The 11753-nt window shown below is 42.0% G+C and overlaps 1 protein-coding gene across 7 annotated transcripts in view; it reads left to right on the top strand.

Moving 5' to 3' along the window:
* The window catches only part of stxbp5a (syntaxin binding protein 5a (tomosyn)), a 260924-nt gene that overhangs the window by 105874 nt on the left and 143297 nt on the right, over nucleotides 1–11753 (top strand). For all 7 annotated transcript variants that reach the window (XM_061929527.2, XM_061929526.2, XM_061929525.2 and 4 more), the window contains one exon: nucleotides 1085–1185. In XM_061929527.2, the coding sequence (XP_061785511.2) occupies nucleotides 1085–1185 (101 nt within the window). The remainder of the gene's footprint in view (nucleotides 1–1084; nucleotides 1186–11753) is intronic.

Raw genomic sequence — 11753 nt, 5'->3', positions numbered from 1 at the left:
CGATATTATTGGCGGATAAATGCTTTAAAATGTAATATCAGAAATTATCGGTATCGGTTTCAAAAGTATCGGTATCTGTTTCAAAAAGTAAAATGTATTACTTTTTAAAACACAGCTGTGTACACGGACGTAGGAAGGTGTACAGAGCGCCAATAAGCCTAGAAGGCGCTGCCTTTGCGTGCCGCCCCAGACACATAATATCTACGGCTTTGGACACATTCTCAAGTGAATGCAAGGCATACTTGATCAACAACCATACAGGTCACACTGAGGGTGGCCGTATAAACAACTTTAGCACTGTTACAAATATGCGCCACACTGTGAACCCACACCAAACAAGAATGACAAACACATTTCGGGAGAACATCCGCACCGTAACACAACATAAACACAACAGAACAAATACCCAGAACCCCTTGAAGCACTAACTCTTCCGGGAAGCTACAAAATACACCCCCCCCCCGCCCTCACCTCAGCCCTGAACCCCCCCCCCCCAACCACCCCCTGCCCACCCCCAACCCCGCCCACCTCAACCTCCTCATGCTCTCTCAGGGAGAGCATGTCCCAAATTCCAAGCTGCTGTTTTGAGGCATGTTAAAAACTTTGTGACTTCAATAATAAATATGGCAGTGCCATGTTGGCACTTTTTTTCATAACTTGAGTTGAAGTTGTTCTCTTATTTCCTCCATCACAACAAAATTAGGCATAATAATGTGTTAATTCCACAACTGTATATATCGGTATCGGTTGATATCGGTATCGGTAATTAAGAGTTGGACAATATTGGAATATCGGATATCGGCAAAAAAGCCATTATGGGACATCTCTAGTTCTCTCTGGTAACTTTGGCTTCCTCCCACCTCCAAAGACATGCACCTGGGGATAGGCTGATTGGCAACACTAAATTGGCCCTAGTGTGTGAATGTGGTCTGTCTATCTGAAATGGCCCTGTGATGAGGTGGCGACTTGTCCAAGTGCAGCTGGGATAGGCTCCAGCCCGCGCACGACCCTGAACGGTACACGTGGTAGAAAATGGATGGATGGGCGGAATAACAGTCGTTATCTATCTTTGCATATTTGACAGGGAGCACTTGTAAGTGCCCTGGCGGATGACACAGTGCACCTGTGGAACCTGAGGCAGAAGAGACCAGCCATCCTGCACTCGCTCAAGTTCAGCAAAGAGAGGTGAGTGGAAGTCATCAAAATTCACCGTCTGCTCTCTCGGTTTTTGCTAAACCATTCATTGACAGACACTTTTTCAACATTGTCGCATTTCACCGGCCAAAAGCAGAAGGAGAAAAGGCTGGACCTCAATTTGTCTCAGACTACACATATTTTGGGATACACTTTTTGTTGAATTAGCCTAATTGGCAAACACTGTGCAGCAGGTGTGTACCAAGCCAAGCAGATTTACATATTTGCAATTACAGGTGGGAATCTTTGGCCACCGCACATATTGATTACAATTCGTGGGCTATGATTTGATTTGATTATTCGTGCAGGTAAAATTATTATTACTGTATTTATTTATTGTTTATATCGAACATTTTATTATTATTGGTGCGCACAGCATAGATGTATGGAAAAATAAATACTTGAGAGCTGTAGTAGCCTGCTAACTGAAAACAATCCCTACTTGGCAAGCAGACGTCATTGATTTAATTTCTGTGCCTTCTAAACCACAGAATTCTCAGACACTTTGGCCCCAGTCACCATAAACTTGCGGCTCAAAGACACGCGTCGGCCATCTGTTCATTCATATATGTGGCTGACAGACATACTGTGTGGATATTATTGTCTCTCCTGATTTATTACTGTACTTGCTCATTTTCTCTTCTTATCTGGTTACTCTCTGCTGTAACGTAGTTCCTATTAGCCTCGTAGTTGAAGTGTACAATGAATGGATTGTTTTCTTGTTTGATTACTTAACATTCAAGCTGTGTTTGCGCGAACCCATCTAAGCCTGCTCAGTGGCCTTGTGGTTAGAGTGTCCGCCCTGAGATCGGTAAGTCGTGAGTTCAAACCCAGGCCGAGTCATACCAAAGACTATAAAAATGGGACCCATTACCTCCCTGCTTGGCACTCAGCATCTAGGGTTGGAATTGGAGCTTAAATCATCAAAATGATTCTCGAGCGCGGCCACTGCTGCTGCTCACTGCTCCCCTCACCTCCCAGGGGGTGGAACAAGTCAAATGCAGAGGGTAATTTCACCACACCTAGTGTGTGTGACTATCAGTGGTACTTTAACTTAACTTTAACACATAGCATTAAAATAATGTTAGCCATGGTTAGTTATAACCAAACCTAAAACTAACATTTAGAGAACATTAGCAGTAAAGCCTAATTTTATAACCATCTGTATTACTTTAGCAGGACTGCCAAGTTTCAGAAAATGGCAAAATTGAGTCTTTAGTGTCATATATTTAACAGTTTTCTGGCCTTTTTTTTTTTTAACATCGATTTGGATTGTTTTAACGTGGATGATATCCTCACCTCCGGCTTCCTAATGCTCGTATTAATTAACCACACAGCCACTGTTTTCTCTGCTGGCTTTTCTGTCTCATCCTCTGCATCTGTGTTCTCAGTTTGTATCTCTTCTAAATCTGTGCTCACTCCCCACTGTCCTCATTCCCTTCTGATCTCTCTTCATCTTTTGTCTCTTGGTACCCTCTGTACTCTCCTTTTCAGGGGGTGCATACAGGGGGCTGTCACTGGCAGTGCCCAGAATGACAACAGATCTCTCTGTTGTCTCTTCCTCTTACCTATAGCATTACATGTTACTGTTTGTTTCAATGCTCTTTTACAGTTGTTCTCAAATCAGATTTTAGGGACTCCTTTCGGGGGGTCTAAATTGACCCTTTCAGGTCTGTAACTCTGACACACATGTACACATTAAGACTAACATTAATGTCTCCTTTTTCAAGTGTAAAATAGCAAAGGGAACACAGCCCTGCAGCAAATGCAGGACAATGATAGACGTACAAGAACCTTAAAGCGGAACTGCACTTTTTTGGAATTTTGCCTATTGTTCACAATCATTATGAGAGACAAAAAGACACAAGTTTTTCGTTTTTTCCGCTTTTCTAACATACACTATATTGACAAAAGTATTTGGCCACCTGCCTTGACTCACATATGAACTTGAAGTGCCATCCCATTCCTAACCCATAGGGTTCAATATGATGTCGGTTAAAGTTAAAGTACCAATGATTGTCACACACACACTAGGTGTGGCGAAATTATTCTCTGCATTTGACCCATCACCCTTGATCACCCCCTGGGAGGCGAGGGGAGCAGTGAGCAGCAGCAGTGGCCGCGCCCGGGAATCATTTTTGGTGATTTAACCCCCAATTCCAACCCTTGATGCTGAGTGCCAAGCAGGGAGGTAATGGGTCCCATTTTTAAAGTCTTTGGTATGACTCGGCCGGGGTTTGAACTCACAACCTACCGATCTCAGGGCGGACACTCTAACCACTAGGCCACTGAGTAGGTCCACCTTTTGCAGCTATTACAGCTTCAACTCTTCTGGGAAGGCTGTCCACAAGGTTGCGGAGTGTGTTTATCGGAATTTTCTACCATTCTTCCAAAAGCGCATTGGTGAGGTCACACACTGATGTGGGTCGATAAGGCCTGACTTTCAGTCTCCGTTCTAATTCATCACAAAGGTGTTCTATCGGGTTCAGGCCAGTCAAGTTCATTCACACCAGCCTCTGTCATCCGTGTCTTTATAGACCTTGCTTTGTGCACTGGTGCACAGTCATGTTGGAAGAGGAAGGGGCCCGCTCCAAACTGTTCCCACAAGGTTGGGAGCATGGAATTGTCCAAAATGTTTTGGTATCCTGGAGCATTCAAAGTTACTTTTACTGGAACTAAGAGGCCAATCCCAACTCCTGAAAAACAACCCCACACCATAATTTCTCCTCCAACAAATTTCACACTCGGCACAATGCAGTCCGAAATGTACAGTTCTGTACAGCACATATTAACTGAGAAACTAGAGTAGAAAACAGAAAATTAACAGCGAACATAATTAGGTAGTTCTCTACTGTCCGTCCTACAGCAAGCAGGGGAACTTCGAGTGCGTTCTAAAGTAGGCACTAAGGCAGAACTGGGCAGATATTTTGACTGGGGGCCACATTGTCTGGGGGGCCAAGGCCGAAATGTGTCTGGGGGGGCCAAGGTGTATGTGTGTATAACTTATATGTAAACATTTAGCTGTAAAAATCTGCTGTACAGTATGTCTGTTTGGGTCCCTTTTTTTCAGGAACGCTTATACCAAAAGTCACAATGTCCGATAGAGTTCTAAAAACGTTATGACAGACCACCTAAAAAAAAAAACGAATGGAATTTTACAGTTTTTTACTGAATGGGACACCCAAAATGTACATTAAAATAAAGTGGGATTTACAATATTAACTATGAACAATAAAACACTGAATATTAACAACATATGAACATCGCTCCTCTTTTACTTTCCAGACCGGCTTTACGATAGACATCTTTTACCATCAAGCAAAACACAACAAAAATGTAACAAACTGCCAAATATGAATGCAAAGGGTAATATATACCTACAAAATGATATATCATCACTTTTATGCAGAAATTTGTTGTAAAAATCTGATTCCGCATCTGTTCCTGACACACTCGTTTCGTGCTGGCTGCTCTGAAAATAAACCCCGCCCACTCTGCTTTGTTCCTTCTTCTGAGCTGTAGTGACGTAGATTACCGTAATAACTCGCAAAACACTCAAAAGTGCCGATTTCAACCATTTAAATACTTTCTCTGGTTCAAGACTTACGGTCATTTAAAAACAGCACTGCATATCATAATGGCGGCTACAGTTGTGATGTTAAAGGTCTGAAAAAATGATGTAGAACATCTGGCGGGTCAGATTGAAAATCTTAATGGGCCGCATTTTGCCCAGGTCTGCACTAAGGTGTGTGTGACAGATAGAGACGCCAAGACCCGCCTTACATTGCGTCTTATTGGTGTGTATTGTGTGGTGCCTTCCGTGGTTGGTTAGGTTTAGGCACCAGAGGACTGAGAGGTTGGTCTGGGATTGGAAATCTTGGTCAGTCTTTCATAGTTACTCGAACTACGGGAGGCCGCGAGATCCAAAGTTTATCATCATGAAAAAAATGAATATATAGCATTAGATGGGGAAATACAAGCGTGAGAAATGTCAAGAGTGGCATGAGAATGGGTTAAATTGTGAGACTGTCACTTTGCAGCTCTGCTTAATTTGATATACATACATAATCAATGTTTGGACATTTGTCCATTGATTCATGAATCCCCCACGTTCAAATCGTGACACATCGGATAATGGATCATTTTCCCCACCTCTATTTGCACACATGTCTGAGCCGAAGAAATGGATGTTACTATTGTGTTTCCAGCACTTGTTAAGGTATCACTGTATGGTCTATTCCAGGGACTCCCAGACTGGTGTCTGTCTGTATCACCCCAACTGTGTTGCCTGTGCGTACAAATACACCACATAGTTATGTCATATTGACTAGAAATTTAATTGACCATCGTTTCGATTGTTGTGTTGATTTTCTACAGAAAGGTGACGAACTGTAATTATTTCTAAAATATGTATTTTTCTTGTATTGTGGATGAAAAGCAACAGAAACACAGTAGGAAAGATACAATTGAGGAAAATAACAAGTAGTAATCAGACTTATTTTTGTCTACTTCTTTTGTCAAAGCCGCACACATACTTAATGTCCCTCATAGGGCTAATTATGGACTCTTGTTTGTACCTTCTGTAGGGACAAAAGGTGCAACAAACTGTAGACTCGTCAAGGGCGATGTTCCCTCTAGTTTTTCATGCGTCTGATCAAATGCAAAAACTCCCTGAGTGTTCAGTGGAACACACGTGAGCAACATCAGACGTGCACACTGTGGCCATACCAGCAGCACACCTGTCTCAAACCTGATATCATCACAATTTAAATGTGTTATGATTACAATCAGATGACAGCAGTCATTTCCATGAGATTATTTATTTGAAAATAACAAAAAGTCATGTTTTTCATGAGCTATGTACAAGTGTTGTATGTTTGGGTGGGGGTCCTACTTTGGAAATAATTTGTACCCCTTTCAGCGATCACATTTACTTCCCCTTAAAACATTCACATTTTGCACAATGAGATGCACGGTGGCACCGGGGTTAGTGCATGTGCCTCACAATACGAAGGTCCTGAGTAGTCCTGAGTTCAATCCCGGGCTCGGGATCTTTCTGTGTGGAGTTTGCATGTTCTCCCCGTGACTGCGTGGGTTTCCTCCGGGTACTCCGGCTTCCTCCCACCGCCAAAAACATGCACCTGGAGATAGGTTGATTGGCAACACTAAATTGGCCCTAGTGTGTGAATGTGAGTGTGAATGTTGTCTGTCTGTCTGTGTTGGCCCTGTGATGAGGTGGCGACTTGTCCAGGGTGTATCCCGCCTTCCGCCCGAATGCAGCTGAGATAGGTTCCAGCACCCCCCGCAACGCCAAAAGGGACAAGCGGTTGAAAATGGATGGATGGATGGATGGAGATGTAGCCATGGGATAACATGTACATTCCTATAACTTTGTCTGTAAAATATATCATTTTATGAGCACTTCTGTAATCTGGTAACAGCATTTCATGATTAATATCCATCAATTAAAATTCTTAATAAATGACAGTAGAATAATCACACATCTGATTGACGAGTCATAATGTAACAGCCTGGAATTTATACTTTGTGTGACGTTGGAGTTGTCTGACTTTTTGTGAGGCCACAAACGCGTCGCTGGCTCAGTGCCATGAGTGGTTGTGTTAGTGCAGGTGATACAGAGCGAGCGACTGCTGTTGATATGACCTATGGTTGGTTTTGGTCTGGTTTGTACGGCAGACAATAACCAGTTTTGCTAGATAGAAGTTTTTTATTAATGTTTTTGGTATGGTTACGGCTGACAAAAAACTGTTTTTCTCAATAAAGTGATTGATGGAATTCTTGTCCTCCTCCAAGCGTCTTGACAGACGTAACAATAATTGAACAGTGTTACCAAACCGTATGCACTTTTCCACCGCAGGAACTTTTAAAGGAACTTCCCCATAAAGTTCCCCCTGGGTTTCCACCAAAAACTACCTGGGTACAGTTAGTTCTTCAGGAACTTTTCGGAGTTCCTGCTAGCTAGGTGGGACTTTTAGAAATTTCCTGGAACCTTACTGTGGGTGGGCTGCGTTGTCGAACGCTGGTTGGCAGAACACAGTTGGGGGCGTTCCTAAAACCTCTTTTTCAAACACAGCACCGCCATTACATTATGCTAGACGACTTGTTTATTTCTTATTTCTTGTATATTTTTATTACAACCAAATTGACAACAACAACAACAGCAAAAGAAGACCGAAAGGAACTTTCGACTTGCAGGAACTTTTGTGGGGCATCTTTGTGCTGAAAAATCAGTGGAACTATCTTGCTGTGTTTTTACTCAGCCATAGTCTTTAAACTATATGCAGTTTAATGTTGTTTATTAATTTTACAAATTAAATTTTGTTACGCGAAACTACAAGAAGTGGAAAGACTCTTTCAAACATATTTACGGAGGAGTATTAAGCTGGACTCAAAGTAACGACCTCAGCTGCTTACTACTCTGAGACATTTTGTTGGAGAAATGTGAAATAAAGAAGGCAGTAAAAGGGGAACATTATCACCAGACCTATGTAAGCGTCAATATATACCTTGATGTTGCAGAAAAAAGACCATATATTTTTTTAACCGATTTCCGAACTCTAAATGGTTGAATTTTGGCAAATTAAACGCCTTTCTAATATTCGCTCTCGGAGCGATGACATCACAACGTGGCTTCACATGGGGAAGCAATCCGCCATTTTCTCAAACACCGAGTCAAATCAGCTCTGTTATTTTCCGTATTTTCGACTGTTTTCCGTACCTTGGAGACATCATGCCTCGTCGGTGTGTTGTCGGAGGGTGTAACAACACGAACAGGGACGGATTCAAGTTGCACCAGTGGCCCAAAGATGCGAAAGTGGCAAGAAATTGGACGTTTGTTCCACACACTTTACCGACGAAAGCTATGCTATGACAGAGATGGCAAGAATGTGTGGATATCCTGCGACACTCAAAGCAGATGCATTTCCAATGATAAAGTCAAAGAAATCTTCCGCCAGACCCCCATTGAATCTGCCGGAGTGTGTGAGCAATTCAGGGACAAAGGCCCCTGGTAGCACGGCAAGCAATGGCGGCAGTTTGTTCCCGCAGACGAGCGAGCTAAACCCCCTATCGACCCTAGCTTCCCTGGCCTGCTGACATCAACTCCAAAACTGGACAGATCAGCTTTCAGGAAAAGAGCGCGGATGAGGGTATGTCTACAGAATATATTAATTGATGAAAATTGGGCTGTCTGCACTCTCAAAGTGCATGTTGTTGCCAAATGTATTTCATATGCTGTAAACCTAGTGCATAGTTGTTAGTTTCCTTTAATGCCAAACAAACACATATCAATCGTTGGTTAGAAGGCGATCGCCGAATTCGTCCTCGCTTTCTCCCGTGTCGCTGGCTGTCGTGTCGTTTTCGTCGGTTTCGCTTGCATACGGTTCAAACCGATATGGCTCAATAGCTTCAGTTTCTTCTTCAATTTCGTTTTCGCTACCTGCCTCCACACAACAACCATCCGTTTCAATACATTCGTAATCTGTTGAATCGCTTAAGCCGCTGAAATCCGAGTCTGAATCCGAGCTAATGTCGCTATAGCTTGCTGTTCTTTCCGCCATGTTTGTTTGTTTTGGCTTCACTATGTGACGTCACAGGAAAATGGATGGGTGTTTATAAAAATGGTTAAAATCAGGCACTTTGAAGCTTTTTTTAGGGATATTGCGTGATGGGTAAAATTTTGAAAAAAACTTCGAAAAATATAATAAGCCACTGGGAACTGATTTTTAATGGTTTTAACCATTCTGAAATTGTGATAATGTTCCCGAAAGGGATGAAGGTAAATAACATTAAATATTAACTATCTACCTTATTACATGTTGTAAAAGTAGTCAGTGACACTCCATTTGTGTCGCTATTAGCCTCAACCCAAGTGAACAGAATGCTAGTGCTAACAAGCTAACGCTAAAGTCGATGTGTTTGTGTTGTCGGCGTGAGATAAACACTGACATTTATTATTTATATATTATTATTTACAGCTAAAGTGGACTAAAGGGAATCGTCTGACCCTCATTCATTCATTATTTGCCGAGAGGGCAACTTTCTGACGGTTGTACATTGCAGACAAATGCCTTTTTTTTTTTTAGAACAATTCAGTACACTTTATTCTTTAAATCATATCGTTTTGTATATTATTGCTATTTATTTGACATAATATTGTCTGTTTATTTACATAATATAAGTGTAGAAATGTAGTAAACCACTCCTCCATACGTCATCAGCCTGATTTGTATAAACTACCCTGCACTGTGAAATGTGGTGGAAACACAAACCACACACTTCTTCAGGAACCTAAAGTTCCTGAATCTTTAGTGGAAAAGGGCCCAAAGTTTCATCGGTTGGGGCCACTTGTCAACTGGCATTTGGTGCGCGGTACAGATTTGCTGCGTGCCGAGGACGCACATTAGAAGGAACATTGGTCAAGAGCACAAAAGCTTTGTGTAACCTTAGAACGTCTTAAAACAAATTAATTTTTTGGCAAAACAACAACTATTTTTGTTGTCACTGAGAAGTTCTGTCATCTTGGACAGTACAGACCTTAAGGAAGTCTACAATCTGTCTACTTCAATCACTGACGCTGTAGCCACTCATCAGAACCAATCATATCATCCGTTGGTATCTGGTCCTCTTGGGAAAAAAGTAGCGCATGGGTTAAATGTCAGACACAGTGATCTGATACAACGTTGCTATGACGGACAGGTGGCCGCCGGCGACTAAGGGTGGCTTGTGTTCTTACCGAGGCGCTTGACCGCCTCTGACATTTAGTAAGCGCCTTGCCCGCCGCCGCTCTGCGCCACCACCCCGAGACATGGTTGTGTGCTGCTTCAGGAGAGATGTTATGCTTGGAGGGAAGCTGCAAAGTCACTCGAGATGTTTGGAAGTTATTAAGCATAACGAAGAACATGTCAAACCGAAAGTTGGTCTTGTTAAAGAACGCTGCTTGCATGAGTAAATGTAGCATTTCCAAACACAATACAATGTTAGGGTCAGGGTTCAAGTTAGGAATGCAATGATTATAGAATCAGACTGTATGATTATTGTCACATCGGGGTCGCATGTTATTGCGTGGATCGTTTTCCCAGGATGCAGATGGAACTCCGGAAGCAATGTGTGGGTAAGACAATGATTTATTTACCATAAATCAGTGAAAATCCAAAAATACAGGAAAATGCAAACAAACACAAAAAAAACGTGTCGATTGCACGGGAAGCTAAGGAAATAGCTAACAGGAAGACTTAGCAGGTATCAAAAAGTATACCCACGTAACTTGTTGCATAGCGCAAACAAGACAGCCAGACTGAGTGTGGCGAAAAGCAGCAATAAATAGCTCTCTGATTAGTGCCCGGGAGCAGGTGAGCGTCCCAAACACAAATCAGAGGCAGGTGAAAATAATCAGCACCCATGGCAACCAAGAACACACAAACCCAGGGGTGCTGAAACGGAACTAAGGTAGTCTATAACTAAACAAAACATGATCCGGGCAACGGATCATGACAATTATAGTCATAGTAATGATCTCAGTTTCACGGTTATGAGGATTATTATGCATTGAGTAATTTATCAACAAAAAATGTATGAAACCACAAACGTTCCTTAGAGTGATGTGATATGTATTACTGTCGAAAATAACCATAATCCAATAATAACATTATAATAACAGGACAACATAATAAACATGAACGAAAGGTGTTATTGATAATAAATAAATTCATATTTGAATTAGTGAAGTGACGTAAATTAGATTTATATAGTGCTTTTTCTCTAGTGACTCAAAGCACTTTCTTTCCATTGTGAAACACATTATCTAAGATACATTTCAATTAAATTAAATTAAATTCTTTTTTACTGATGAAGTGATCAGCCGTCCAAAAGGAGTGGGTAGAAGTACAGCTTGTCTGGCCCCGTTCCTGTGCCTTAAGAAGAAAAAAATAAATAAGATGAATACAAATCATCATCTACACTAGTGTGGGTGGTAGTCTGAGCAAGTTGGGTGAAGTGTCTTTCCCAAGCACACAAGAGCAGTGACTAGGATGATGGAAGCTGGATTTGAACCAGGAACTTTCATATTTCTAGATGGCCGCTCTCTTATCTGAGCCACACTGCCCCCCCTTAGTAATTATTAATATAAGACTAAGGTTAACTTTATTGATCCCTCAAGGGAAAACGTGACTCATGTGAAACCCAAGTGTTATTGCCATCAGCTGTCATCCATGCCTATTTATTCATTTTATGCTGTGTTAATAGTAAGTGGAATGCACGTAATTAGGGCCCGTGGTATAGTGCTGTTATTCTACATGCTCCTGATGTTAAGCTAATGCTGTACACTTGCTATATTAATTTACAATCCATCCATCCATTTTCTACCGCTTGTCCGTTCGGGATCGCGGGGGGTGCTGGAGCCTATCTCAGCTGCATTTGGGCGGAAGGCGGTGTACACTCTGGACAAGTCGCCACCTCATCGCAGGGCCAACACAGATAGACAGACAACATTCACACTCATATTCACACACTAGGGCCAATTTAGTGTTGCCAATCAACCT

This window comes from Nerophis lumbriciformis, linkage group LG34 (assembly GCF_033978685.3).
Source record: "Nerophis lumbriciformis linkage group LG34, RoL_Nlum_v2.1, whole genome shotgun sequence".
Taxonomy (NCBI): domain Eukaryota; kingdom Metazoa; phylum Chordata; class Actinopteri; order Syngnathiformes; family Syngnathidae; genus Nerophis; species Nerophis lumbriciformis.
This window is presented reverse-complemented; position numbering and strand designations above follow the sequence as displayed.